Genomic DNA, 27,160 nt, shown 5'->3' on the forward strand with positions numbered 1-27,160 from the left:
CATTTCTCACAGTTGCTACTTTAGGTATTAGCACTAAAACAGGACTCAATGTACAATCCTCCAGTTTGCAAAACACTGGTTCTACAGGAATTTCTGATAGAGACTGCGAAACAATTTATTGCTATACTCTAAAATTTAGTGGCCTCTTGAAATTAGTGGATGCCAGAGGAAAATTTTTGAAATCTGACATCAAGTATAGAAGTATCCTATTGTCATGGAGTCCAAAGTGTAATACCATGCATRAGTTCCAGTGTTGCCATCTTCAACAACTAATCTCCCACATCTCAGGACACTTTTAAGTTTTYCCCTTAGATCCAGCTCCTAGACTCGTGCGACTGAAAGATAATCACAGCTTTCACTGAAAGCGAAGTAAAATTTCAGCCCCCGGGACTGCAGATAAGAGCTAACAAACATGACCCAAATGCATTCAAAAACCATGGAAATCAGAAGGTGGATTAAAAAGTATTACATGTTTTATAAACTTGTGCATGTCCCATGATTTTTGAATCTTTGTTTTTATAGATACAAAGACTTAAATATTTTTTGCAATAACTTTTGGCACAAATTGAAATTTGGGCATAAATAAAGTTAGTGTGTTATTAAATAATTTACAAAATAATGTTATATCTTCAGATCCCACCAACCCACTTCCGAACTGTGGCCTTAGATTGCAGCCCCGTGTTATATATTATCTAATGGGCAAGCCACTTAAAGGTATTTTTCATTCCTCTGTTTCAGACCTGAGGTCACAGACCCTCCACTGTGCCCCTGGCAATTTGCTCCCCATCTGTTCTAAGACAACTGCCTGTGGAGCAGAAGTACCACCAGAATGGTGAAATGATAGGGCTTCTGCGAGCAAGGAAAATGTTTGTGGCGCTATATCCAGAGTTAAAAGTATAAGGGACTAATTTAGATACTCAGGGATTAATATCCCTTTAGTTAAGCCTGGAAAAATAATGATGGGATGAGCTTTCAAAATAAGAGACAGGATTCATCTGGAAGGTTGCTGACAGTTATATTTGGATGTTAAGTAGAGCAGAGCCATCATTTTCATTAGCACTGCCAATCACTGCCAGGGCAATGTCCAAACTGACACCATTAGTAGGCCAGAATAATAGGGGAGAGCCAGAAAAATGATGAATTTCTAACACTACAATTTCTGCAGTACTGGAGAAGAAATATGAAGAAAATATGAATCTTTCTTATTATGATCTGCAACAAGAAAATATGTTGCTGACATGTTTTGGGCAAATTCTTCATTGTATTGTTCAGAGGTTATTTTTACATTCCCAGCATTGACACGATCAATACTTTTTAGACTTTGCAGCCTCAAGGGCAGAAGTCTGTGTCTGTACAACACCAATCCTGAACAGAAAACTTTGGTTCTTACATGACAATAAGCTGATAATGATCTTAAGGAAGTATATTCAGCATGTCCCCAATGCAAAACAGCAGACTGACCTCACAACCACAGATGGATCTTTCTGTCTATCATTTCTAGGAGGAAGTTAACACTGGTTACACGTTGACATACTCACAGCTAACTGATTTCCAAACTGGCTTCTGCCCAGGAAGCTGGATACCATTAGAAGGAACTGGTGACACTGGAACTGTCTCAAATGTGGGCTGACAGGCAAGGAAAAATGATCAGACTGCAGTGAAAGTAAAAGTCTACGGACAGAAACCACTACAGTTCAAGCAACAGTGCATCATTCTCAGCTTACATTGTTTTGCAAAGCTTAAACCACCTGCTGTGATTTGCCAGAGTAAGTTTCTCATAGCCCAGCCTGGGAATCAATCTTTCTCAGGCTGCACAGATATGATTCATATTGAGGTCAGTGTTTTTACAGCTCTCTGTAGCTAATGAGTCCTGCCCTATATAATGACTGAAATTAGCTGAGTAAATTGCTGTACGTAATTGTACTAAGTGAAAGGTTCTTGTCAAACTGTAATCCATCCTGCTGTTAATCACTTTGGCCACACTTCTATTTGAGCAGTCTCTGACACACGTTGAACATCTGCTGCTCCTAAGCACCTGTAAAATCAGACTGTTCCCCAGATTTCAGGATTCGGGCACTAGCAAACTACTAATGAATGGGCGTCCTCCAATGTAATCACGTTTTGTCAGATAACTGCAAGAAATTTTGGAGGGGGAAAAAAAGACGTTTTCTATATTCAACTTCGTTTGTTCCTGTTGCAGAAATTATTCTGCACCAGTAAAAATGAGGTAAGACTGTGCAGCACAGCAGAGAAGGGGCTCTGAAGCCCAGTGGGTGACTTTCAAGCAGTATCACATTTTCTTGGCTGCAGCATTTTGTGCTTGTGCTCAGCAATTTTGGGACTGATCATAAAGACAAATCAGCCTGTGTGTRTATAGAGGGGGAGGCAGCAGCTCATCTGCATGTTCTTGGGTGAAAAAATGGTAGGATATAAAAATACTCTGAAGGGCAAAAATGGCTAAACTGCACCATACCAGCCTTATTTCTTTTTTTCTGCTCTTGTCACCTCACTGAGGTGACAAGCCCTCCTATTTCTCAAACCCTGCTGCCTCACACCTGACCTTGCTTTCAGATACYACCACCTCCTAACAGAGCCTAACAGCAGCTTCCACCTTTCTAGATGAATGTACAGCCCCAATGAACCCACTAGAGTTGCTCTTCAAATTGCTCTTTAAATTGCTAAATTGGCTGCTTATCAACAAGCAGCGATGCCTCAGGGCATAGCATTTTCTCTTCCCCATTTGTAGTCAATGCACAGGAGCAGCTTTCAGGTTGATAAAGAAGCCAGATATTAAAGAGAGGCAGCCCTTCCAATTGGAAGCCTGAAATAATGTTGCAGTCGTTTTATTCAGTCTTATCCTCCGAGCTATTTGGGTAACAAAGTCAAATGTAACACGAATAAAATCTCTCCTGAGAGAGTCTATTCAACAGCCTACAAACTTGATAGCAAACAGGATTTGAGTTACATGGACTTCCTTTGCCATAGAATGTGAAAACTGTTGATTTTTTTTTTTWAMAAAAAGAATTGTGAATGCTTTTATGATAAAACCTTGTAACATTTATACAAATGGTTTGAGGACATAAAAAAGGAATGCAAATTTCAGGTAGGAGTATGGAAGTGGAGGAGACAGTTAAACTTGCCTCTGCAATTCAGGCAAATCAAACATAAAAGTAATTACTCCACTGCTTAAGATCCAGATGGAGAAACTAATGACAGACATCAGCAACTGGCTCGTCTACTTTCACTGCCCAAAATACGTGACCTTGAAAACAATATTCAAAATAGGTTTACAGTGAATCTAAAGTATATTAAAAAAAAATCCTTCCAGTCTTGGTAAACAGATGAAATCAATAGCAAAGAAGCTGCAATAAGCAGTTTTTGCTCAGCACTCTGGAGCTGGAAAAGTTGAGCTGACAGCAAAACTGTGCCTCTCACCCGGCAGTGCTTGGAGGAGCCTGGAGGCTGCTGTAGCTTGTTGCAATTRAATACAGTAAACCATGTACTTACTACACCAAGAGTGGCTGGAAAAACACCATATGCTTGCTTTCCTTTCCCAGACCCCACRGGGAGAGTAATAAAGAAGCCAAATCTTATGATTATTTGATGGAAGTGTCTTCCAAACAGGATCAGGCTTTTTTTTTTCCCTCCCCCTCCTTCTTCTCCTTATATTGTACAAAGAAATGGAAGACTGGGAGAAAAAAAAAACTTTCTAATATGTACATTTCAGAGATCTATGTTGCTTCTTTAATTAAAAAAAAAATCTTGGGATGCTTATATCTTGATGAATGTGAAAGGCTAAGAACTAAATTGAGTCCTTCATTGAACTGAGACAGCTTTATTGGTTTGGCTGGGGCTCCAGAGAAGGCAAGACTTCACATATCCTGATTTCTGACTGCAAGTGATTCATTAGACACTTCTCATTATCTGATGCTAAAAATGAGCCCAGTGTTTACCAGCACAACGTACACAGGAATTTCCAATGGGAAGAGGAAGCCAGAACAGCAAGAAAAAGATGGAGGTGAGACAGATAGTCAGTTCTTTAGTAGCTGCCTTCATTGTAGAAGATGTAAAAACAAATCAGGGGAGCATTAGAATGACAAAATTCTATTGTCAGCCCTGCAGCTAAGGGAAATAAAAGCAAAGCAGGATAGCTTTACAGATCCATCCAGGATATAAGTTGCCAGTGCCTTGGATATATCTGTATTTTCAAGCAATGTCATCACAAATGCCTTTTCATGCAAACAGCTCTGGGTTAGTTAGCTGTTCTTTAATTAGGACATGATTTTCTCATGCATTGCCCAAGCAGAATGCTTGTAAAACTCCTGAGGAGTTTTAACTGATAACAACATACAGGGCTGTCAATGAGCACAGTGCTTCATTTCCTCTCCCAGTAAAAATAATAATAATAATAATAATAAAATTTTCCTTCCATGTATATTCTGCTGTTGATTTTTCTAGGCTTTGAGCACGAGCAGAGCCGATAGCCTCTATTGGAAGCAGTAGGGGACCAGCACTTGGGCAAATCAGGCCGCTGTGATTAACAAACCTTCCTGTTCAACTCTTTGCCCTGCAGCCYGCAGCAGTGCCTTGGGCTCCAGGCAGCGGGAGGCGGCGCAGCTGCACCGCAGCCAGGGTGGGTGAGGGAGAAACAAAAACAACAACAAAAAATGGGCTCCCTTTTCTTTTATTGCAGCCCATTTGGTCTTGTCTCCTTTTTTACCGGCAGCAAAGCAAACGGCATATAGGAGGAACAAGAAGAGAAAATAACTACAAAAACTTAGCAYACAGAGGATATTTTTTAGTTTTGTTTCAGAACAGAGAGACAAAACTAGAAAAAATTCCCCCCTCCACCTTACAACTATTTATACAGCTTCAGTGGTTGCCACTGTAGTCTTGTAAATCTCATCTCAGGTGATCTAATTATTAGTAAGCTAATCACCTTTCCTCTCATCATTAGCCACAGAAGAGACTAATCCGTCCTGTGACCCACCCCAGGCTGCTGTAATGCTTAAGTTGATGGGAAGAAGATGTAAATCCAGTCCCCTAATGGGTAGGATTATAGAAAGAGTTATGCAAAGCAATTAGAGCTATTTTGCTATTTACAGCATGTTAACTTTTCAAAAAGCAAGATAGGAGAACAAAAGCTCCTGCATGCCATTTCAAGAAGTCTTTTTTTACCAGCTTTTTTGCAGCAGCTGTACTGAAAAGATTTCTGCTTTCTGTACCCTGCTGCTCTTGGTTTTTGACTGGGTTGTTTTTAATCTACATAACTTTTCCAAACTAATTCTTTGTAAAGACTCGCCAACAGCTGTAATGTCATAGAGATGGGGACAGTTAAAGTTAATTTTGCCTTACAAAGATCTGCATGTTCAGCTTCAGATGGAGGCACCCACTGAAACGTTGCTCTGCTGCAGCAGTGATTCAGCAGATGCCTCAGTCACCAAGGAAGGAGGCAGCAGTTGGGACAGACTTTCTAGATCCCASGGTGAGTAGCAGAGATAGTAACACCGAGCAACAGGAGTGCCCAGAGGGTACTGCGAACCTAGCAGATCTTTAGAAATAAAATCTCTTTCCTAGCCTATCTGAGGGAGGCGAGTTCCTGCTCTGCAGCTGTGTTTGTGTATCAGTGTTTAACGTTTAGGCAAGGCACCCTGTAGAACTGCATATTTTYGTGGTAAGAAGGAATGAGAAATCGTAACAATTATGTTTTCAGTCTTTCACAATGCAGAACAATTAAGTGAGCTAAATTTCAGGAAAGGTAAAACACTGATTTTAAGGACAATGCCTCTGGAGCTTCTGATACTTTAGCAAGTGAGAAACAGGAGAAAAATAAGCAGGTCAAAAAATAATCAATAATGTGTGCATTCAAGGGAATGTGTATAGCATCCATTTGGCTGACTAACATTTAYTAGAGAACTTAGACTCTACTACAAATGTGCTCTATTATAAATGTGTTAAAGTTTACAGGTATTTGAAACAGGACAAATGTGCTTATCTAGTAAGAAGTGTCATCAACTTTTTAATGTTCATGCAAACGTGCCTGAGGAGTTCTCATGCAGGAAAGTCACACAGGAAACTGCTTCTGGATATATTTGTGGGATACGAGCACAAAGTTCAAAAGGATCTAAGTGCTTACATCGGAGATCAATAAATTAAGCCCCCCGACCGTTATATTTTTGGAATTCTAATGTAATAATGCGTCTCTGATTTTGTTTCTCAGTTCTTTAAATTCAGCTGGAATGCCAAGCTTTGGGAAAAAAGGAAAGACGAAAAGAAAGGGATAAAAGAAATTTACAGAAAGAAAGATTTTTCTTGGGGTTTTGTAACAATAAAAGCTTCAATATTTATTTAAAAGATGAGTCTGTGAGCTTCTCTGTGACTCCAATAYAAAATAACTTAAGTCATACATCTAAAGTCATGTGCATTGCTTTGAGCACTGGAATAATTCACACAGTTGACTGCATTCTACAAAATAAAATGTGTAGGGATAAGAAYTGGTGCATTTAGAGCTATCTGCAGGGAAAAGTGGATGAAGCCACCAGAGGCAATGCTCATTTCTAAAGCCATGAAACAAATGAACAGTTAATGGATTTTTGTTCGCTATATAAGTGAAACATAACTGCTAGTGTACTAGTTGCAATCATGCCGGCAGGTGTTTAATTGTTTATGTATATCTGAACCCCAGTTGCTTCATTAGAGAAGTTTTACTTCACTGCTGAGACTGCTGAGTAAATAGCAAGTGTCCCCAGAAGCCAGCAAAAAATTTGAATAACTGCCAAGAGTAACTCACCAATTTCCAAAAATTAAGGGAGTAAATGTTAGTCTTGATAGGAGATTGCAGGAGGAAGGCTGGCAATAGATACAACATTATGTTACAGGTTAGTTGCAAAACTGTGCACCATCTATTTCAGTTGGTTTCTACATTTCCTCTCAAAATATAGCAAATACAGCATTAAACATCTAAACTTAGCGCCAGAAACTGCTATGACTGTCTGTATATTGTCAGCAGAAAAGGGTCCCTCTCCAGCTTTTATGAGCTACTTGCAAAATGCATAAAAAATACATTCAAAAGCACTTGCTAGGATGCATTAGCTACTTACAGAAGAGTCACTGATGCCAAAGATGTCTCGTACATCCCGGACAGTGTGCTTATTCTTCTTCCTCAGGGTCTGAGTGTAGGTGTTGTATCTCTTCTGTACTGCAGCAGCTTGCGTTCGGGTCAAGGTGGACAGCAGGGCTTGGCCATCCTCCTCTTCAGCTCCCGAGATCAATGTCGATAAACCTGCATCTTGCAGCCATTCAGCCTCCAGCTCCCCTTCTGCGGAGGAAGAGAGCRTGTTACCAGGCAGGAGGGGAGGTGGTACAGTGCGTTAGCCTTCACTTCAAGAAGTTTCCATTTCCATTTTGCCTTAGGCCACAAGTATAAAGTTAATTTAGTTTTGTCAACAGACTGTCAACTTTCAGTTTGGCAGTTTCTGCACAGGAGGGGCTTAGGAGAAGAATAGAAGTATTTTAACCTGTGCATTAATATACCTGTGTGAAGAAGGCAGTATAGTGTCTAGCTAAASCCTGGCCCCTCATTCAAGAGCATAAAGGAAATCCCTTCAGTTATATTACTTAGGCTGAAGCCATTTGGCCAATGGTAATTTAATTGATGTTCCAGTTAAAATAGGAAAACATATTGAAGTACTGTTTACAATACAATAATGTATTTGCTTTTTTGCTCATTAAGGATGAGAGGATTATAAATGCCCCCCAAACCCTAGGAAATCAGCTAGCACTGATCAGGCACTTCATGAAGATGCCACACTGAGAGCATCTTGACACCCATCTATTCTAATAGCCAATTTCGGACAAGATGATTAAGGTCCAGAGGTACTCACTAGAGAGTAAGGATTAGGTAGGGGTGGGTGTTGTTAGGTAGGGGTACAAGATTCAGAGATAGCTGTCCTTGCATGCTATATATCATCCTGATTTCTAAGAGTYGAAGTCTAGCTAGCAATGTACATCCCATCCCATAATGAGGTCATGCACCATGTGAAAAAGTATGTTTTTCTCCAGGTCAGTTTGCTACCTGTTAAATTGCATGAAAATCACCTCTCTCTGTAAGACATGGAGACGTTCTCAATCTACCTTATCTGAATCATTTAGTAATTTTAAATTTTGCTGTCACTGCCTTTTTATTTATCTGTTTGCTAAAGCAAACAATCATAAACCTTTAAAATCTCTCTCCRCATGGGAGCTTTTGAGGGCCTCTATTTTAATTGCATCTGTGAATGACAGTAAGGTGCTTCTGACACCAGGTAATCAGAATGATAACTATTCCAGCTTTGACTGAAAAGCAGGTCTTATAAATAAACATGTCAAATAGCAAATGGATTAATTTGCAGAATGTTCCTTGAACAGATCCTCACTTACTGTTCTTATCACAGTGCTGCTCTTAATAGCAGGCCTGTATTCCCWCTCTTCCTTTATTGCCTCTCCTTGACACCACCAGAACGCAGGCAGACTGATAGGTACCAGTTTACTGCACTTTGGCAGTTASATGCACAGAAAAGAAAATTACGGGACTGGTTGGTAGAGGCAAGTGAAAGCCTTTTATACATGTCCCATCACTGACTTCACTGTCAACTGGTTTGTCTCTTTGCAAAGCTCTATGAAAATACCTGCTTCTAAAGACCCTGCTTTGTGTTAAGACAGTAGTGTGACCACCTCAGTACCCTGTGAAACAGCTTGCTTCCACTCCATTTCCTTCTACACATAAGATGATGGACTGTTGCTTTTCCTGCTCTTTAAGTTTTGACCTAGCAGTGGTCCTTCTGCTGTTCTCACTCTTCCTTCMAACAAGCTCTTTTCATTTTTGTGTGCTACTGTTCTAGCCACAGCCATTAATGTTCCTATTTCTTAATTACATTCATTTTGGCTTTTTTCCTGAAATATTATTTCCAAGAATTTAGTTTTCAATCAGACTTGGCTTTCATGACGCTATAAACCAATAGAAAAACAGACATGAAATTCTGTGTGCTTACCAGTCGCCCCTGTGACTTGCTTTCTCTGGCATTTTCCTTTTTCCTGTTCTAACCACTTAAAAACAATAGGCTAAGATATAATAACAACCAAATGAGTAAAACTATYGCAGAGAATGAATTTCTGTATAAARTACCTCAAAATTATATGATATAAAGGTTTAAAAGAGGGCTAATAAAACTATATTTCACAAAATATTAGTTTTATAGTGGTAGCTACTATRTAGCAGGATCGTAGGCACTATGCTTAATTCTGTCAAACAAGCAGATCTCCACTGGGTGATAATTCTCTTTTTCTTTTTGAGAGGGATAGGAAAGACACATGTCTGTCTTTGAATTTCAGATTTATCCCCAAATAACTCATACTATCCCTCAAAACACTAAGTGTTAAAAGCAGCTCTGTGTATGTCACTATCATCTTAAACACCCATTTACTTCCTCTTCCCCTGCTTTGTCATCCCTCGTGTCACTCAGTATGATCTTTTATTCTTTCTTACTGACATCATCAGTGTAAGTGTTCTGCAGGCTTCTTCTTACACGTGCAACCTGCAAAAAGCAGCATTGAGGTTTTGACAATATCACTGGTGTCTGGTTGTTATCACCCCCTTGCTTCCTCCTTAAGCATTCTACATGTCTTCCTCTCAAAGACATCTCAAAAGGATGATGAATATTTGTTTTTATTTTACCCTGAGGATTTCCATGGTGATTTTCTGTGTTTTGATCCTTGACAAGGAGTATTAGCCTATTAGTGTCTTGATTGAACTCATGGTTATTTCCAAAATTTATAATCCCAGACTGAATATATTCCTAAAGTTAATAACTAGAACAAGCATTCCCTGGTTRCGTGTGTTTATATGTGTATATATGTGTTTAAAACAACATTATGGAGGTAAATGAAGTGTGGAAATGTGCATTTTACTATACAGTCTCATTTTTAATTCAAGTCAGAAAGGAAAAAAAATCAATGTAATGTAATGAGGTGCAATCAGACAAAGAATAACCTGAGACTGCAGTATGGTTTGCACTGTTGTAAAGATCTAGCTCACAAGTGATGAGTGTGGTTGAGAAGCCTCTGCAAATACAGAAGATTTGCCCCTTTGTTGCCTTGACCTGGTAACTTACCTGGCTCATAGATCCGTGACATCCCACTGCCCATGGTGACAAGTCAGGGTTGTCTCAGTTCACACTGAGAATTGTATGAAGGAGACCCCATGCAAGGTTGAAAATTTGGCCTTTCTGGGATTTCCAAGCTAGAGAGCATAGTCAGACAGGAATTTTCCCCAAAGGGTCAAGCTAATTGAGATAGATTGCCTACCTGGAACTAGTGAGTGGTATTCCCCATAAAACCAGTATATGGTTGGAGCCAGATGTGGGCTACTTACCATGACTGATTACATATTTAGTTACTAAATAAAGCAGCCTTTCTCCYTTTTCACCCTTTTTCCTGGTAGCAGAATTAATGACATTCCATTGYGTGTAAAGATAAGAAAGGTACATCATCACTCACATTAATAATTGCATGGAAAGAATACACCATTTTTTTCAGAATCTATTCCTAAATCAGTTGTTCCTAGACTAGTGATCATAATCCCAAATAGGGTTGCAGCAGTTATCAGTGAGTTATAACCCCAAAAGACATTCTGTTTTATTGTATAGTGAGACCTGGTATTTTGTGTTGCATAATACAATGAGTCTTTCAGTGTGGTCATAACTGCAAAAAAAATTTGAGAACTGCAGTTCTAGATATTATCAAATCACCCAACAGAAAACTGCACAGCAACAAGTGCAGATTACTACATGTTTTCTTTTTTTCTTTTTTTTTTTTTGTTTTTCAAATGCATTACAAAAAAGGAAAGGGAAAAATATTAAGGTAACATAATGAAGTAAGAGTATCTTCATCATAACTTGTGATTGTGATGAATGGACTTGAAGAGTGAGGAGGCTGAATGATGCACACATCCATAAATTCAGACTCTATCTCTCCTTGATCTACACCTAAATTGAGTAACCTCAGATAAACAGCCAGTTATCAAATTTCTGATAGGGCTGAATGATATCTAGCTAAAAACTGCTTCAAGACTTTCATGACTTCTGCTTTATATCCTATAAAAGCAAGGAAGTGGAAAATTCCAGTAAACTAATTGAACTTTTTGATTCCTTACATATATTTCAGTCTAGTTTATTTAATGCTGAGGACAAAGTATTCATTTAGTTCCTCTGTTTTCTGAACTACATCTTACTTGTCCTTCCGAAGAACAAGTAAGATCAATGCAGAAAATCCTACCTCAGAAGTCATGTTACTAATCCCAGGGCATAAACTCAACTGAACTATTGTTTTTCTCCAGTAACCTATAGTACATTGACTGTAATGTTCAGAAGTGGAGCAATAATGACCATAGACCCAGCCTGGTACTTTCATGATTCAAAACCGTATTACAGCAATACGGGCTTAAACTTATTCTCAAGTGACTTTAAGGAAGGTTTAAAAAACATTTCATGCCTTCTGGCTCAATATTTTAATCATGTTTATGCTTGGTGATGGGAGGAAGGTGATCAGGGCATCACTAAAGAGACAAGGCAAAGCCAAAATGTGATGAAAAAGCACTGTTCATGTACTTACCATCAGCAGGTTTGAACTCTAAGAGTGTTGGTTCTTCAGGTCTGTCTTCACTGCTCTCCTTAATGCTTTCCACTTCGCACCAGAAGTCCTCCATGGACGTGCTGTCCATGGACACCTGGGAGTTGGAACGACTGAATGCAGGAGGAGGTGTAGGCTCGTTGGAAAGCATCCTGTTAATCCTTCGACAGCGAGAGAAGGATTTTCTGAAATGAYGGAAAATAAAAACATGTTATTTTTCCAGTGTGCTAGCTTGTGTCATGCAGCCAAACCATGCAAATAGGGCTTCCAGTAAAAGTGCAGCAGAGAAGTGGGAACAAGACATTGGAAGGAAAGTGCACAATTCTGTTGGTCTCTGCTCATAGTGGTTATGGTTGTACATTGATTTTGCATTTAATAATTTATCTCTTTATTGATCTTTAATGGTTTATACTGTAGTGGGGGAGTGGGGACTCAGGAGATGCAATTTCTACTGCTAGCACTGGTAGCTGTATAATGAGGCATTGAAAAACTATTTCAATTTCTTTGTGCCTCAATTTCTCTTTCTATCCCTTCTCTGTTTTGCTTACAGACTGAAATATTTTAGCAAAAACTTCTTTAGGGAAAAATTTGGACTTGGGAACGCTAAAATATTTTACAAATTCATCTTGATTTCACTGATTGTATGTGTTATAAAGAAAAGAATAAAAAACTTGAAATARTTTAGTTCAGAAGAATAATTATCTTTTATTATTTTTTTCTTAAATTACACTAAAGCTTAACAAAATTTGTCCTTGAAATAAAACAAACAAAATATTGGGCCAAACAAAATATTTTGATCTTTGCCTTTTTAAATAATTATGATCCACTAAAAATCAGATTTCAAGGTTGATTCAGCACAACGATTCCTCCCCTTAATTTTTTAAAATATTTTTTAGTAAACCGAGGAATCAGGTCATTGCTTTTTTGTTCTTGACTATTCCARCTGTAAATTCTTCCAGTTGAAGACAGTTATTTATACAAAATTTTATAAAATACCCACCACAAATGTTTTGTCTAACTTTATTCTTTCACATTATTATGTGATTGTAATACTGTAAACAACTTTTGTAAGTGTAATTACAGTAATTACAGTAAACAGTAATAACCACAACAATATTTGTACAAGAGAGTCAGGAGGTAATATAATTATGGTAGAGAGCTAGACTACAGGAAGCAATGGAAAATACTGTCATAAGGTCTTCTGGCCTTAACTTATCTGAATTAATTCAAATGCAGTTTCCCTTTCTCTTCCTTTCCTTTATGGCATCATCCTGCCAACAGCCCTTTGTTTAAAACCACAGACATCACTTTTACTCCATTAAAAAAAAAAGATACTTCCTTTCAGCATTTCCTTTCTTGTCAAAGTTTTCAGAATGGATGTATAAACAATATAGTATTTAAGAAAGCAGAATGGATGTACTTTTCCCCTTTTACACTGTTGAAGCTGCCTTCCCACTCCTTACCCCAGCGCTGGCTGCTTCCCTGAGATTACTGGAGCTTTCTCACATCATTTGGGTGGTCTAAGGCAATTCGTTCTGAATTAGTTTGGAGCTCAAGGTTAGGGAGCTGGGGTGAAACAATGGAGCACAACGAATTCCAGCTGTGGACGTTATCGGTGCCTTAAAAAAGCACGGCTGAGCTCCTGGCCTTTGCCTTTTTTCAAACACGGAGACGTGTAATAAGGCAATGCACTTGCCCGTTTGCTATCAGCCAGATGCTGCGAATCACAACTTTCATATGGGTGCAAATACTTCAGCAGAAGAAAATAGACCACTGTGCTACAGAGACAAATGTCTTCCAGGATGAGAGATGCTATATCAGTGTCATATATCAGTGTTTCTATCTTTTTTCTCATAAATGACGAATATTTACTTTTAAACAGAGCCCTGAAACTGTTTTTGTTTCAATTAGGACAATCCACAGTAAACAAATGCAAGAATTCATGACACAAATGAGGTTAAAGCTATTTGAGTGCTTTCCCTGTAGCTTTCCCACTGGGCAGATGAGAACTTTCCAGTTGGCTTCAGTTTGCAAAGCCTCAGGCGACTGCGATACCTGAAAAATCTTAATTGGTGGAATAATGTGTCTGAAAATTGTGGCCCCTCTTTTTTTTGAATTCACGCTTCTTTTTGCACTGCATCAGCCTCAGCAAGGAAACAAAAATGCAAGTCTCACAGCATTTAAATAGCATGAAATAATGTTGCATCAAGTGGCCCCAAGCAGAAGTTTTAGTTAGTAAAGCAGAACACCTCAGAACCAGCCTGAAAAACTCCCTGCCTTCAGCCTGGTGGTCAGTGGGGGGAAACAGCTCTTGGCAGCATGAGTGAGCTCATGCTCACTGCTATGAAAARCTTTGCTCTTTTGTTTAAAAGGTGATAGTGAATATAAATAAGGAAAAAGGCAACACTTCCTGGCACTCTAGCTGCATTTGGGGCCCCTTTTCACCAGGCTCTGTACAAGCAAACGGGAGACATGTAAGTTCTGGTGCAGGGAGTAAAATGGGGGCTCTCTTTCCAACCAACTGCCCATCTCTTCCCTGGCTTTCTCTTTAGCCTGGGGCTCTGACCGAGACCCTCACACTGCTAGACTGYTTGCCAGCTTAGTAATTATATTGCTGCTTATTATAAACCTTTGCTAAAAATAAGCCCTTACATCTGATATACARCACAACTCACAATTCCCATAGCAGCAATCACAGGAATAAATGCTCTTGCCATTCTGGAATCGCATCTATGCTGGGAGGAGAAGAGGGCTTTTTCCCTGATAGCAGAGCTGGCTCCAACCATTTAGTCATGGTCAGGGAATTTAAACATTTCCTGCCCTCCCAGTGCGAATCTCGACCGTGACCCTTGCACTCATCAAGCACCACCAGACTGATCCTTGGGCTTTGACTCCACCAGTACTTCAGCTAACTCAGACCAAGGCTTTTTATTTCACCATATTAGGAAGAAAGAGGCTTGGTGGGTAGTTCTTTTTCCCCCACAGTGAGTATATTATTTTGTAATATTACCGTACCAAAAAGCTAAATGCAAAACAGACCACGTAGCACGGCAACAACTGCTGTGGCAACCAGCTTTACCAAATACATCTAAGGTTACTGGGTAATTAACATGCACTTACAACAATATTAAAAGTACAGAACATATTTGGAAAATCAGCTGAACAAAGTCTCCTGAGAATTGCATATCTGAGACTTGTTATCTCAGCCCAGATTAAAGCAAGCTGTGTAAAATTCCTGTAACAAGAAAGGTTAGACAGAGGTACTTTATCCTTATTGGTAAACAACTGAAGCTGGCTTCCAGGTGGTCTGGTACAAACTGTCTCCAATTATTCGAATTCTTGCTATTAAAAGCTCACATGTTTCAAAACACCTCCAGCTGCCGTTTTGACCGATATACCTGGAGCTTTTTGTCCTAGAGGAAGCAGTCCTGCTTTTATGTGATAACGGCAGTTGTCTCCATTTCCTCCAGCCAAAGCTGCTCAAAACAGTTTCAGGAAAAAAAAAATCCCACTGAGGAAGCAAAGTATATTCTTCACTACTTTAAATTCATTCTTGAAGGACGCTGAATGAGCACTGACTCAGCAAGCTGTCTGCCTTTGCAGTAACAGCTCAACAGCCTAGGCTGCCTGTCACCTGGGAACTCTCCTAGCAGAAAACCTACGTTCCTGATACCTTTTCCACCCTCAAGCCTTTCTGGTTTGTTTGCTCTTTTCCCCACTGTCTGAAGAGAAGTTTACAAGGATCAAATGTTTATACTAAACTGGTTTTGTTGTTCTTAAAGAAAATTTGAAAAGGAGTTTTGTTSAATAAGTAGCAATTATGAAGTTCATGCTCCAGTTCTTTCAGTCTCTCACCCACACTGGTAGGGGTGACCTAATCTGAAAGATTTACTAAAACTGAAGAGAGGAAGGATTTCAGATCCTGGTTTCCTACCTGGAAAATGTTGGGAGAGAAATATGGATCTTAAAATACCAAACAAAAATTACTGTGACTTCACTGAAGGGACCAAAATTGTTTTCAGAGTGGAACTAGAAAAATAAATAAATACCAAAAAAGCCACGCATACATAAAATCAAAACCTTGAAAAAAGAAAATAAAAGAAGGAAAAAGCATGCTACAACTGCCAATTTTTCAGAGTGCGCCACTATTACTGGACATTGGTCACAGAAGAAGGGATTGAAGAGTGCCAGTAAAGAGAAATGTGAAGATATGCTTTCCACAGAAAGGGTTTTGCAAAGGAGCAGGATATTTCCAGGATATTTCCAACACAAGGGGGCTGATCAACTGTGTGTGACTCTAGTTTTACACTGATTTCTAACACGTTTCTAACACCGATGAAATGCAATAGCAAATCAGGTCTACTGAACCTATGTTCCRTATATAGGAGAGTAGTGTGCTGCTCAGAATCTGAGAGCACACATTGGTTTTAGGATAGCCACGTCACTCCAGTAAGAAATTCCTGTCCTATCCTTGAAATGAAGATTGGTCAAACCACACAAAAAAATGGGATTGGTGACACCTAATGATTGTTCACAGGCTGACTAATGATAAAGATACGCTTGTGTTTTCCATTTAATTAAGTAATGGGTGGTAAAGCAYCTATGAAAGAGACAGGGAGCAATAAAGCCACCTTGTAATTAAAAAACAACATTTAATTCATGTTAATAAAGAGACAGGACATGTCACTTTTGTGAATCATTGTGTTTCATTTCATTTTCAGCAGGTCCTGAACCTGCTTCACTGCTTTCAGTCACATTTATACAAATGGGGAAAATGAAGGAGGCAAACTCTCATGGTCACTTCAGGACTAATGGGATTCATCTTTCCATATTATAATCGTTGTATCTGCATAGCTGCTTCATCCAAAGAAGTCAGTGGCACTGGAACAACACAGGAGTGGCTGCRAACAATGTAGCTTCTCCCCAGATCTTTCTGTTCTTCAGTGTATAATAGCAATTAACCAACTTCTGACAAAAAAATATTTGCCCTCTGTCTATTCAGCTCTTCTGAAATGTAAAAAAGGGGGATGGTAACTTGCACTGAAGAGGAAGCCGAATTTCTTTCTGCTAATTATGAACTGAGTATTTTTCTATTCTGAAATGGAAGCAGTCATGGAGCAAAATTTCTCTCTTTCTTTTTTTTTGAATGTATACAAAATTTAAGGCAAAGGAAGACTCCAGTAATTGGAAGTAATATCTTTGTGCACAGTTCATGACTTGTTTTTGGCCAGCACTTTTCCCCAAATCTCTTGACTCTTGGCTCCTTCCTGGAGACTCATTTCCAGCACTGTGTTTGTTTTCTGCTTACTTCCTTCTTTCTGTGCTTGGTTGCTTCTGCTCTCAAAGGGGCATATTTCTTAGACAATATGCCCCTAGCTCCATCTGCATAGCTCTGTTTCTGATTACCTTGCAGCTGCTAAGCAAGCTGTAGGCAGGGGATCCTTAAGTTTCACCTTTCTTGTGCTAACATCCAGCATAGCAAATATTTAACCTGTCATGCTCATTGGCCTTGTGGAGGTGTCACCCAGCCTCCCTCATAACAGAATATTTGAGTGAGAAGCAAAATGGAATTTCATTTCATTAATAATGTCCTCTTTCTATTGCCTAGCAGTACTCCAAAATCATGTTAGTCTTACTGCTCTTTGTTATAGATCTGGGTTTGAAAATAAGCTGAGTTATCATATTGCTGTATCAACTAGACTTGGAAACACAGGAATTCAGTAATTCATCTGTCCTGGTATTCTGCAGAACATTCCACAAAATATATTTATATTATTTATTAATTTTGTATCTACAGATCTTTCTCCACAAACATATTTTGGAGCAGAAGGACATTTTTAATATCTTACATAAAAAGTCTTACATAAAAGACTTAAAAGAGAAAAGTTTTCTAAGGCTTAGAAGAATCTCATTTACTTATTCATAAACCATCTGCAATTCCTCAAGGTACTAACGACTGTTAGTGAGATTCGACAGAAAAGTTTACATGCTACTTTTATCTGGCACCATTTAAAAATGCATTTCACCTTGGATTTTTTAGTTCTCTCTTACACAACTTTTTTCCTCACTGGCACGGAAGTCCTACGTTTATAACAACGGCCACATTGTGATGGCTCCATGGCAGAGTGGTGGAGACCATAGAAGAATCTCTCTCTGTTTGTGAGCTTCCAGTGTGGGGGCTCTCACAATCAGATGCTTTGAGCTAGGAGAGCACAGGAAACATACTCTCTAGGTATTGCCCGCTGGCAGCAGTGACCTCTGGGGACATGACCCAGGCCTCTTCTCCACATTAGCGATCACATCGCTTTGGGGTTGGCCTAATGCACCAGAGACAATGCACTGCGTGGCTTGACTGCGTCTATCAAAATCTGAAAGGGACTCTATTTCTTCTTCAGTCTTACAGCAAGGCTATTGCTAAAGGGCAGCAGGGATTCCCGAATGATTAGCAGTAACAAGACTACATTCTGTTGACCTTTTTTTTTTCAAGTGAATTGGAAAAGAATTCTTTTCATTTACATTAAGAAACTACAGGATGTGCTAGTTTTGAATTCTGAAGACTAACAGGCATGAGCAAATGGCAACAGAGTATGTTAGATGTAAGCTTCAATGGCTGTGGGCAAGATAAAAAGTAGACGTGGCCTACAGCAGGCAAAAGCTGCTGTGTGAGTATGCCATTTTAAACATCTTGAGCAATTCCAACACATTTTTGTCRTTAAAGGTGACAAATACTTCCATTCCACTTGTGCTTGCTTAAGCCCTACTAATTTTGTATGGAACAAATAAACATATTTGGGGCAGATCAAGATTTTACAAGAATCATAAGCCACATACTGCAGGCTTAGGAAACCCAAGCTTCCAGGAAATGTTTGATCTATTGTGTATGTGTGCAGTGCAAACGATTTGTGTCTGACATTCCACACTCCAGTGAGTCTAACAGTTCCCTAYATACATGCTGCAGAGCTGATCAGGGCCCTCAAAGCTGTGGGCTCACTGCACATGCACCATATCGTTTATCTCTTCATGTGGAACAGAGATCTCCCAAAATCCCAAAAGTCTGGCATTCACTCAGACAGATTTCTAGGTAGTTGAGCCATCCAAAATACAAGACAAACCCTTCAAATTCCACCTGGACAGAATTTGCAATCCAGATGTGTGGCAGCCCTGGATATACTATTTTAAGATTATCTGTCCTTGGCATGAGTTATTTGGCGAAGCTGCATGGTAAGCACTGGGCAGATGCATTTCACTCTGCAGATGGGTGCAAGCAGCTATTTAGTGTCTCATCCAAAGTAACAACCAAAGATGCAGCAAAGCCATAGTAATGGAAAGGGGAGGGAGAGGCATAAACATGCTAGATCCAGTCTAATCTCTGACACTGCGCAAAGGCTGGCTACGATAGCAGCGTCCGCTTGGTCCCTGTGCAGAGAGTACAGCCAGTGTGGGACTAGCTGTAGTAGAGAGAAAGCTCTCATAAAAGGCTGTGGAAAASCCATATGTYTCTTTTGCTTCCTATAGCTCTGGCAGTGTCACTTCTAGTTGCCCCGTGTGACAGGACAAGAGGCAATGGGCAGAAAYTGAAGCACAGGAAGTTCYGCCTGAMSRTGAGGGGGAATTTCTTCCCTGTGAGAGTGAGGGAGCACTGGACCAGGTTGCCCAGAGASGYTGTGGAGTCTSCTTCTCTGGAGATCTTCAAGGCYYGCCTGGATGCAACCCTGTCTAACATGCTGTAGGTGACCCTGCTGAGTAGGGAGGTGGGACTAGATGATCTCCAGAGGTCCCTTCCAACCCTACTGATTCTATAATTCTATGATTTTAAGGTGATCAGTATCCCCGTACGCGCTCTCCAGGAATAGCACCACCTCATGCCAATGTGTGCAAGTGCAAACATTAAGGAGATTAGGAGGAGCAGGTTAGTGCACAAACTAATCCAGAATCTTCTCTCGCAACAAAATTGATAAGCCTTTGCCAGCAACTCACACTTAGCCAGCCTCATTATTTACAATATAACAGGATACAGTTAAAACTACAGAAAATGTGCAGGTTCTAGAGCTCAGATGGGGCTTAAAAAATTCAACAAGCAAAGAAGAAAAGCATGTAAAACCACAGGAGAGGTATACTGGTCAGTTTGAAAATATTTTCAGCTCTAGAAGAAGCACAAACTAGATTTTCTAAAGAAGAAGAAATATTAAAATACTCATCAGGCACAAAGAAAATGCTGAGACATAAGAGGTCAAACTTTATATAGCTCTCTGTACAGCTTCTAGTGTTGCCTGTATGTATGCAGTAACTGTGTAGGAATATTTACATATTTTTCTGTTTTAATTCATTCAAAAGCATATATCCTTTCAAACAATTATTATTATTATTACCAACCATTATTATCWTTACAGTGATAGTATTTATAGGACTTTCATTAAAGTGAAAGTATTTACAGGACTTTCTATTTCTGAAGCACTTTAAGAGACAAATTCAACCACTTTGGTTGAGTTAATATAACAGCATAAAGAACTAGACTATGCTATCTATTTGAGGGCATCTAATGCAACTACAAACACTGCAAAGCATTGCATTGTGTACTTTTTAGGGTCCTGACATAATCAGTGAGGGGAGTGAGATAATTCCAGAGACTGAACATCTAAAATAAACAGGAGCTGGGAATCATGGAATATGTCTTTGAAGTTTTCTCTGTKTCTAATTTTAAGTGAACTTCAGCTGTTACTTGCTCCCTTCCTATAATTAACCCCCTTTTATTATTAAATAAATGTCACAACCCCACTCATTGTGTATGAAGCAGTGGCTTCAGGTCCTAACCAAACAAGCAGTACTTATTTTGATGAGATATTGGGTTTTCCTTTAAATGTATTTTAATTTATATGGGAGGCAATGTTTGAGCTACAAAATATGAATATGTTGAATCTCTAATGTATTAATTTACATTTTAGTCATGGATTGTATCATTTACACAGCAATCTAGAGTAAACACTTTGAACATTACATTTAATAGTATTCACAGTACTGGACTCAGGTAATATAAAGCAACACACTGAACTTTTAAAGCTATTTTATTGAAAAAATGCACATGTGGTGATGATATTGTCAAATCTTTCTACAGAGCGGGGAGCAACTTGACATTGTCACTATAAAAATCCTGGATAGGATTCTCAGATAGTTATAAACTGTTACAACCCCACTGGCTTAATTTATCCCATATGCTTGAATTCAGAACATCCTTCTTTGTGGTACTGTTAATACTGAAGTTACAACAAATCACAAAAATTGCATGAACAAATTTATTTCTCACCACTTAAATTTTTCTCTGCAGCTCTGGGTTGTCTGTCAGGCAATTCTTAACCCTCAGCTTGTATTTTCTGTAATATATTGTACTTTGTGGCATACTGAATCAGTGAGAAGGAATGAAAAATTCCCTGGAAAACTTTATAGCCAAATAAAAATGAAAATGTGAGCATAATTCTATTTTTTGCCACTCAAGCACATTTGTAAAGATTATATGGGTTACTTTGGAAAGAGTCCCATATTTTCTAAATAGATGATAGTGTTCTTTTGTTAGTAAGGCTGCTTAATAAGGCACTGTAGATGTGGTATCTGGAAGAATTATCTCAAAGCACTATGTTCCCACTTTCACCTGGAGAAAAGCAGTTATACATTAGCTAATATGGAAACTACAGAATAATAGATTTCTAGCATGTTATCTGTTGATTGTTCTTGGTCAATGGTCCGGAACAGCTTGTGACTTTGGCAACACGAAGCCTCATCTCTGTGTCTATCTCTCTTTCCATCCCTCTGTCTTCACTCTTGCCCGAACCCTGTCTTCCATTCCTCTTTGATTTTTCCTGAGAGTAAGTGCTGGTGGCTTAGGTGAGAGCCCCTTCTGCCTAATGTTGCTGTAGAGTGAGGAGGAGAGCTGATCGGGGATCTCTGCGCAGAGCGTCGTGGAGGGGATWCGGGGCGGCACGGGGAGGCCAGACACGCCGGGCAAGGGAGGGGCGATAGCGGCTGAGGGGTGTGCTCCCAAGCGTTTCGCCAAAGTTATTTCACAGGCACATTTTCTTATCAGAACAAGTCATGCACCAGCCTCTCTTTCCGTGCCAGTTCTAAATAGTTATGAAAAGTTCAGAGTTAAAGCAGTCAGGATAATTTACATTCTAGAAAACAAATTACCAAAGTAACCCAAAACAGCTAGGCCATATTAATAGAGGTAAATCCTTTTGGCGCTGCTGAAGCCAGTGGATATTTTGCTAATGGAGTTCATATTTCACCTTCAATTTATAAAAAAAAMCAAACTACATTTGAATACCTTTGAGGAAAACAAAGCACAGCTTACTTCTTTCTTGTTAATTCACTCACATTTTTCAAGGTTAAAATACTAGGGTGTTTCACTCACTTTAAAATTTAATAATAGTTTATTATCTGGTGATCTCTTCTCTCATTCAGGACATGAATAACTGCATAAATATAACTGTATAAACTTAAAGGAAAAGCTAGATTTAAAAGAAAAGCCAGTACTAGATCTCTACATTAATCTAGAGAATTTTCATTTATAACGTAGCCACATTTGTGAGAAGCGCTTAAGTTGCTGGGTGAATCTAGTACCATTAACATAACTATAAAAGGGGATGCTGAGATGACTGGAGATGTAACCAGAAGAGAGAGTAGAGAAGAGCTGAAGACGGAGAAAGGAAGTTTAAACTTGATGGAGACAAACACAATGGCCAAGGAACAGCAAGCATAAGGGCACAGATCTCCAAAGAACAGACGTTCCCTTTTGCAGAAGAAACAATAGAGCATAAACACCTTCAACAGAGGATTGAAGAGAGAAAGGAAAACACAAGGCATTTTGTTRCACTTTGGCTATACGCTTCATATTAGGGTGGCATAAAAGATTTTTTTGTAATCCTAAAGGCTTGCTTGTGCTTATGCTAAAGGGACAGAAGGAATACCCTCACGAGGATTGTCAAGGTAACACCCTAAACTTCAAGTGGTATTTTTCTAATTTGGGTTTGAATGAGCAATGAATAAAATGACCTTCATATGTAAGAAGCCAAATAAGTCAGTGATGCTTCCAAACCACTTCTTGGACTCCAGTGAGAGCTGGAACTATTTGACCAAATTACACCTCTTTACAACATCCATAAAAAGGGCAAATAATAGAGTAAGAAAAATCACCTCTTAAATGGGAGTACTGGTATATGGTGTACAGCAGCTTTCCAGTTTCCTTCAGCTTTTTTTCTCCTGCTTAGGAGAAGAAAACTTTTAGAGGTTTAGCTCAAATATTTAATCCATAGGCACCCTGAGGGAAGCTGCAGCATGCCAAATATTTCAAAGCTAGCTATGCAAATAGATTGCAGCTCCTGAAGCTCCTAAAGCTATGGGGAACACTAACATTTGCAAAACATGATGTCTTTGTCTGCAGTTCCTGAGTGATGTGAATACTTCTGAATCCTCCCAGTAGCTCTGCTGAAGTTAGCTGAATGATTCTTGTGCATAGGGTTTGCAAGTTCAAATGTCTTAATATTGACATTGGAAGAGTAAGATGCAGCTCCTGGAAATCTCTGAGGAAAACAAACTCTCATTGGAGGGAAATAACCAAGACCCAGAAGACACAGAGAGATGATTTTATCTTAGTTTCAAGCATTTTGACATAGGTACAAAATGTCTGTGCATGTTCTCCTGGGAAGTAAACTACAGAAACACAGAGCCACTGTAGTAACTACTACATCATGTTTTATCAGTATGGATTKATCACGGCTATTTTGCCAGCCGGTTGCTGATTTGTTCTGGCTTGTTCTAAGCTGTTCTGTGTTTGCACCAGCTCATGCTGGGATAACAAAAAGAGGACTTTGGAGAATTGCCTCCTCAGCTGTGTTGAATACTCCTCAGTTGCAGTTGACAGTCTGAACCTAGATACAAAGACTTTTCATGCTGTGGATGAAGACAGCAGAATCAAGGAGTCCATAACTACCAAAACAACTCAACCACCCCCAGYAGCATTTAATGAACTGTTTGGGCAGTGGCTATTTACCTGGGACCATAGAGAGGTTGTCAAATAGGATTATGGAGGAAGGTAAAGTGATATCTCTAAAATCATACAGAGATGGTTTCTGGCTTAAAACTGGTAGACTATGGGTAATAGAAATGCTAACCATGTCCTTCAGAGTTTGACTGAAGTTTTAACTGGGCTTTTTCAACCTGCTACATATTCTTGGCTTGATCTGCTATAAAAAGTAATTAGTATTGCTATCCATATGTAGTAAATTATGTTTGAATGATCACAGACTCGTGTCAGATGGGTACAACTAAGCTGTTGTGCTCTCTGTCATCACAAGTACATGTTCCTCTTCTCACTCCTGCCTAGATAACAGCCATGATCCATGATCGGAGGTGAAGATTCACATGGTGTCCCTCTATCTTTTAGTGATCATGTTAGATCTCTCACTATGTAGGCACTATRTGAATGGTATGAAGCTGCAGTCCATCCCATGAGGACATTGAATTGCTTATCCATGGCTTTGATATAACACCTTGGCTGAGCTGTGGCAGCTCATTCTGGAAGATTTCCAGCCAAAGGCTATATTTATGTCAGTTACAATTGATTCAAAATGCTTCCACCGGATTTTGAGATGGACAAACACATCTTCACATGTTCAGTCCAAAACAGAGGCACTAGACTGCTTTTCTGTAAAGCAGTAGGGGAATAATTGTGCTTGTACCTCAAGTTCCTTCGTCTGAGTTGGTATCCTTGGTTGGTATTCAGCCTATGCTTGGGCCAGTATCTTTTCTGGACTTCCCAGTGACTATGGGTTACGCTTCCRAAAGTAACTAAGGAGGTCAGATACCTAACTCCCATTTCCAGAAACAATTGCTGAATTTGGGAGTGTAAGCCCTATTGACTTGTAGGGAGAATAAGTGCTCCTAAGTGCAAAATCAGTTTTGAAAGTGGCACTTAGGCATTTAAGTCTAAAAAGGCACTTTTGAAAATTTAAATCCAGTTTACTGGTACTATCATGTTCAATGTCCTAGGAATTATTCTTTTTCTGTGAGCAGTAAGCTTGCTCAGTTTGCTGGTATTTTCACCACCTAAATTCAAGCCTTATCTTTTAAATTTGCCTTTGATTAACACAGCTGTTATTTATTCTTTTGCTTGGCAGGAGTTTCTGCAAGAGTGCCATAAAGTCAGTCTGTTTGTATTGTATTGTGCTGTTAATCTCTTTTTCCTTTATGAAATAYACACACAATATCCTAAGGGGAAGATTACTCTACATATATATGAATTCATACTCATGTATAAATATATATATGAATACATAGCAAAAATCAGAACAAAGAGAAGGAATATTTTAGTAATCTCWTATGAGATTTTTGTGAAAAAGTCTAGATAACACATAGAAAGGAATGTTTCATAAGGCATGAACCAGGGATCAACATTAATCGGTTGTTTAATGGAAGTGTAATTCAGGATAGAAATARAACAGACTTTATTAAAAGTAGTTGGAACCATTCGGGTAGGAGAAAGATCTGTCAAATAAGAGGCTGATTACGTTCATTYATACATAGTTCACCACCTAAAGTTTTCCAAAAGAATGCATTTTAAGAGGCTTCCTATTGAAAAGTAATTAAAAGAATTGAAATAAAATTGAATATTGTGTYGCTATGTTCATTTTCAGCAAAATTTGGCCATTATCTTGAAACAGCATCATCAGCAAGTAATTTCTACCTATCTAGAGAGCTCSCCATTTATTTTCCAAATTAGGAATTTGCAATTGCACTGCCTTAGCACCTAGGAGATCCCGCTGGGCAGAACAGCCATTTCAATTCCCAGACAAGGGCACCTGTCCCATGTCTGACTTCCCTGGGAACAGGAKCAAAACCAGCAATGAGAGATGTCTCAGAATTCTTCCTATTCRTATGGAAAAGAAGTCACAAAATCACAGAAAGCAGTTTGGACAATCATCTAATGTCAATGAGCCTCATTTCCCATCTTGATTGAACACTGCTGGGACTTGTAAYGACACTATTTGATGAAGAAAATCTATTAGTGCTAGGAATGTAACTGCCCTGTAGAAATTTTACATCCTGCTGATCTGCTTCCCTCTTCTAAACAAATCAATCAAGAAAATATACCTAGCAAGAATCAAATCTCCAGGGATATTAGCTGCCTGGATTTGCTTTGAGTGAGACTTCATACTTTGACAGAGTAAAAAGGAAGTACTTGCTCTTTCATCCTGATCAAAGTCAACTAAAATCTATTATGTACTCATCATATTGGACCATGGTCTTCATGTTGGGCTGCTCTGCAGCATCTGATGCCATTTGAGAATTCCCTTTGATCCCTAGTATAAATAAGCCTTGTGCTGCTTCTATAGAGGGAATAACAGGAGAAAAAAATCCTTGAAAAGTTTTCCACAAGGCAAGGAGTATTATTTCTGTTGATGGTCATGCCCCTGGCTCATGATATTTTATTGCAGGGGAACTTTGGAACCGGAGAGGTTGTGTTGGCCACCGCAGGGTGTGCAAACTGCCTTGGAGTGGAAGCTGCTAAATGAACCTCTTCAAACACTCCCGGTGTTTGTTCTGGATGTGCAGAGATGTCAGCATCACGGCTGCCAGCCAGCACGAGAGAAAGCCCCTGAAACTCTAGCAGAAGGGATGAGACAGTCTGTCTGTATGTGCTGCCTTGCTGGTTTATTGCTTGTATTTGCATTTATTTAAAATACATAAAAAAACTTTCGATTTCATCAGAATGATGCAGGCATGTGTGGTTCCAGCTCCCTTAAAATTTTCCAGTTTTTGTTAGGTCAACATTTTTTAACTGCTGCTCACCATCAGTCCGCTGCTGCCCCTGGATTTTTACGTAGTTACTAAATTTAAGTCCCTTCAGATTGAAACTGTCCATTAGAAAGAGCCTGCGCTACCTGTAAATCCCTGTCTGTCAAGTGTACAGAGTTAAGCTAGATCTGAGCACCACTTGAAAACGTGGATTTGGATAATGTATTTGTGAATGTAAAAGCACTTTTGCTTTTACAAGGCTGATCTGTATGAATGCATCACTTAAATTGTCAGATCTGGCTTTCCTCCCGTGAAATGATATTACTCATTAATTTCCTTCTTCCTTAAAGTTAGGTTTGTGTGTACCACTACTTGTGCAGGTTAAGCTACGGTCAGGTCACTGAGCTGAAATACACATTAATATCAAAAACATGTATGTGACGTCAAAAGGTAAAAGTTGAAAAAGTTGAAATTCTGATGCCAAATCAACTGAAGGCAAAAATGGAAAAARACCTCTAATTAACCTAACCTGAAGCAAAGATTGTGCTGCCTCTAAAAGGTTACTCTAGTGGCGTGTATTTTTAAAACAGAGAAAACAGTGAGGGAAAATGTTGTATTATAACAGAGGATTTCCAGAAACCCCACACCTTGTTAACAAAGCCTTGAACCGGCTCGTGCTAGTACTCGATTCTTGAGGCGTATTTTTACACTA

At 39.2% G+C, this 27,160-nt stretch overlaps 1 protein-coding gene and 1 long non-coding RNA gene across 4 annotated transcripts in view; both read right to left on the reverse strand.

Moving 5' to 3' along the window:
- ARHGAP28 (Rho GTPase activating protein 28) overlaps positions 1–27,160 on the reverse strand; it is a 77,941-nt gene that overhangs the window by 23,530 nt on the left and 27,251 nt on the right. For all 3 annotated transcript variants that reach the window (XM_085319308.1, XM_085319310.1, XM_085319309.1), the window contains 3 exons: positions 11,647–11,849; positions 7,101–7,318; positions 1,539–1,626 (listed from right to left, as the gene is read on the reverse strand). In XM_085319308.1, the coding sequence (XP_085175434.1) occupies positions 1,539–1,626; positions 7,101–7,318; positions 11,647–11,849 (509 nt within the window). The remainder of the gene's footprint in view (positions 1–1,538; positions 1,627–7,100; positions 7,319–11,646; positions 11,850–27,160) is intronic.
- Positions 20,709–22,971, reverse strand: LOC146587588 (uncharacterized). The gene is made up of 2 exons (XR_014897611.1): positions 22,849–22,971; positions 20,709–21,776 (listed from the first exon to the last, which is right to left on the reverse strand). It is a non-coding gene; the product is annotated as an uncharacterized LOC146587588 (long non-coding RNA).

This window comes from Rhea americana, unplaced genomic scaffold (assembly GCF_003343005.1).
Source record: "Rhea americana isolate MKP2758 unplaced genomic scaffold, rheAme1 scaffold_58, whole genome shotgun sequence".
Lineage (NCBI taxonomy): Eukaryota > Metazoa > Chordata > Aves > Rheiformes > Rheidae > Rhea > Rhea americana.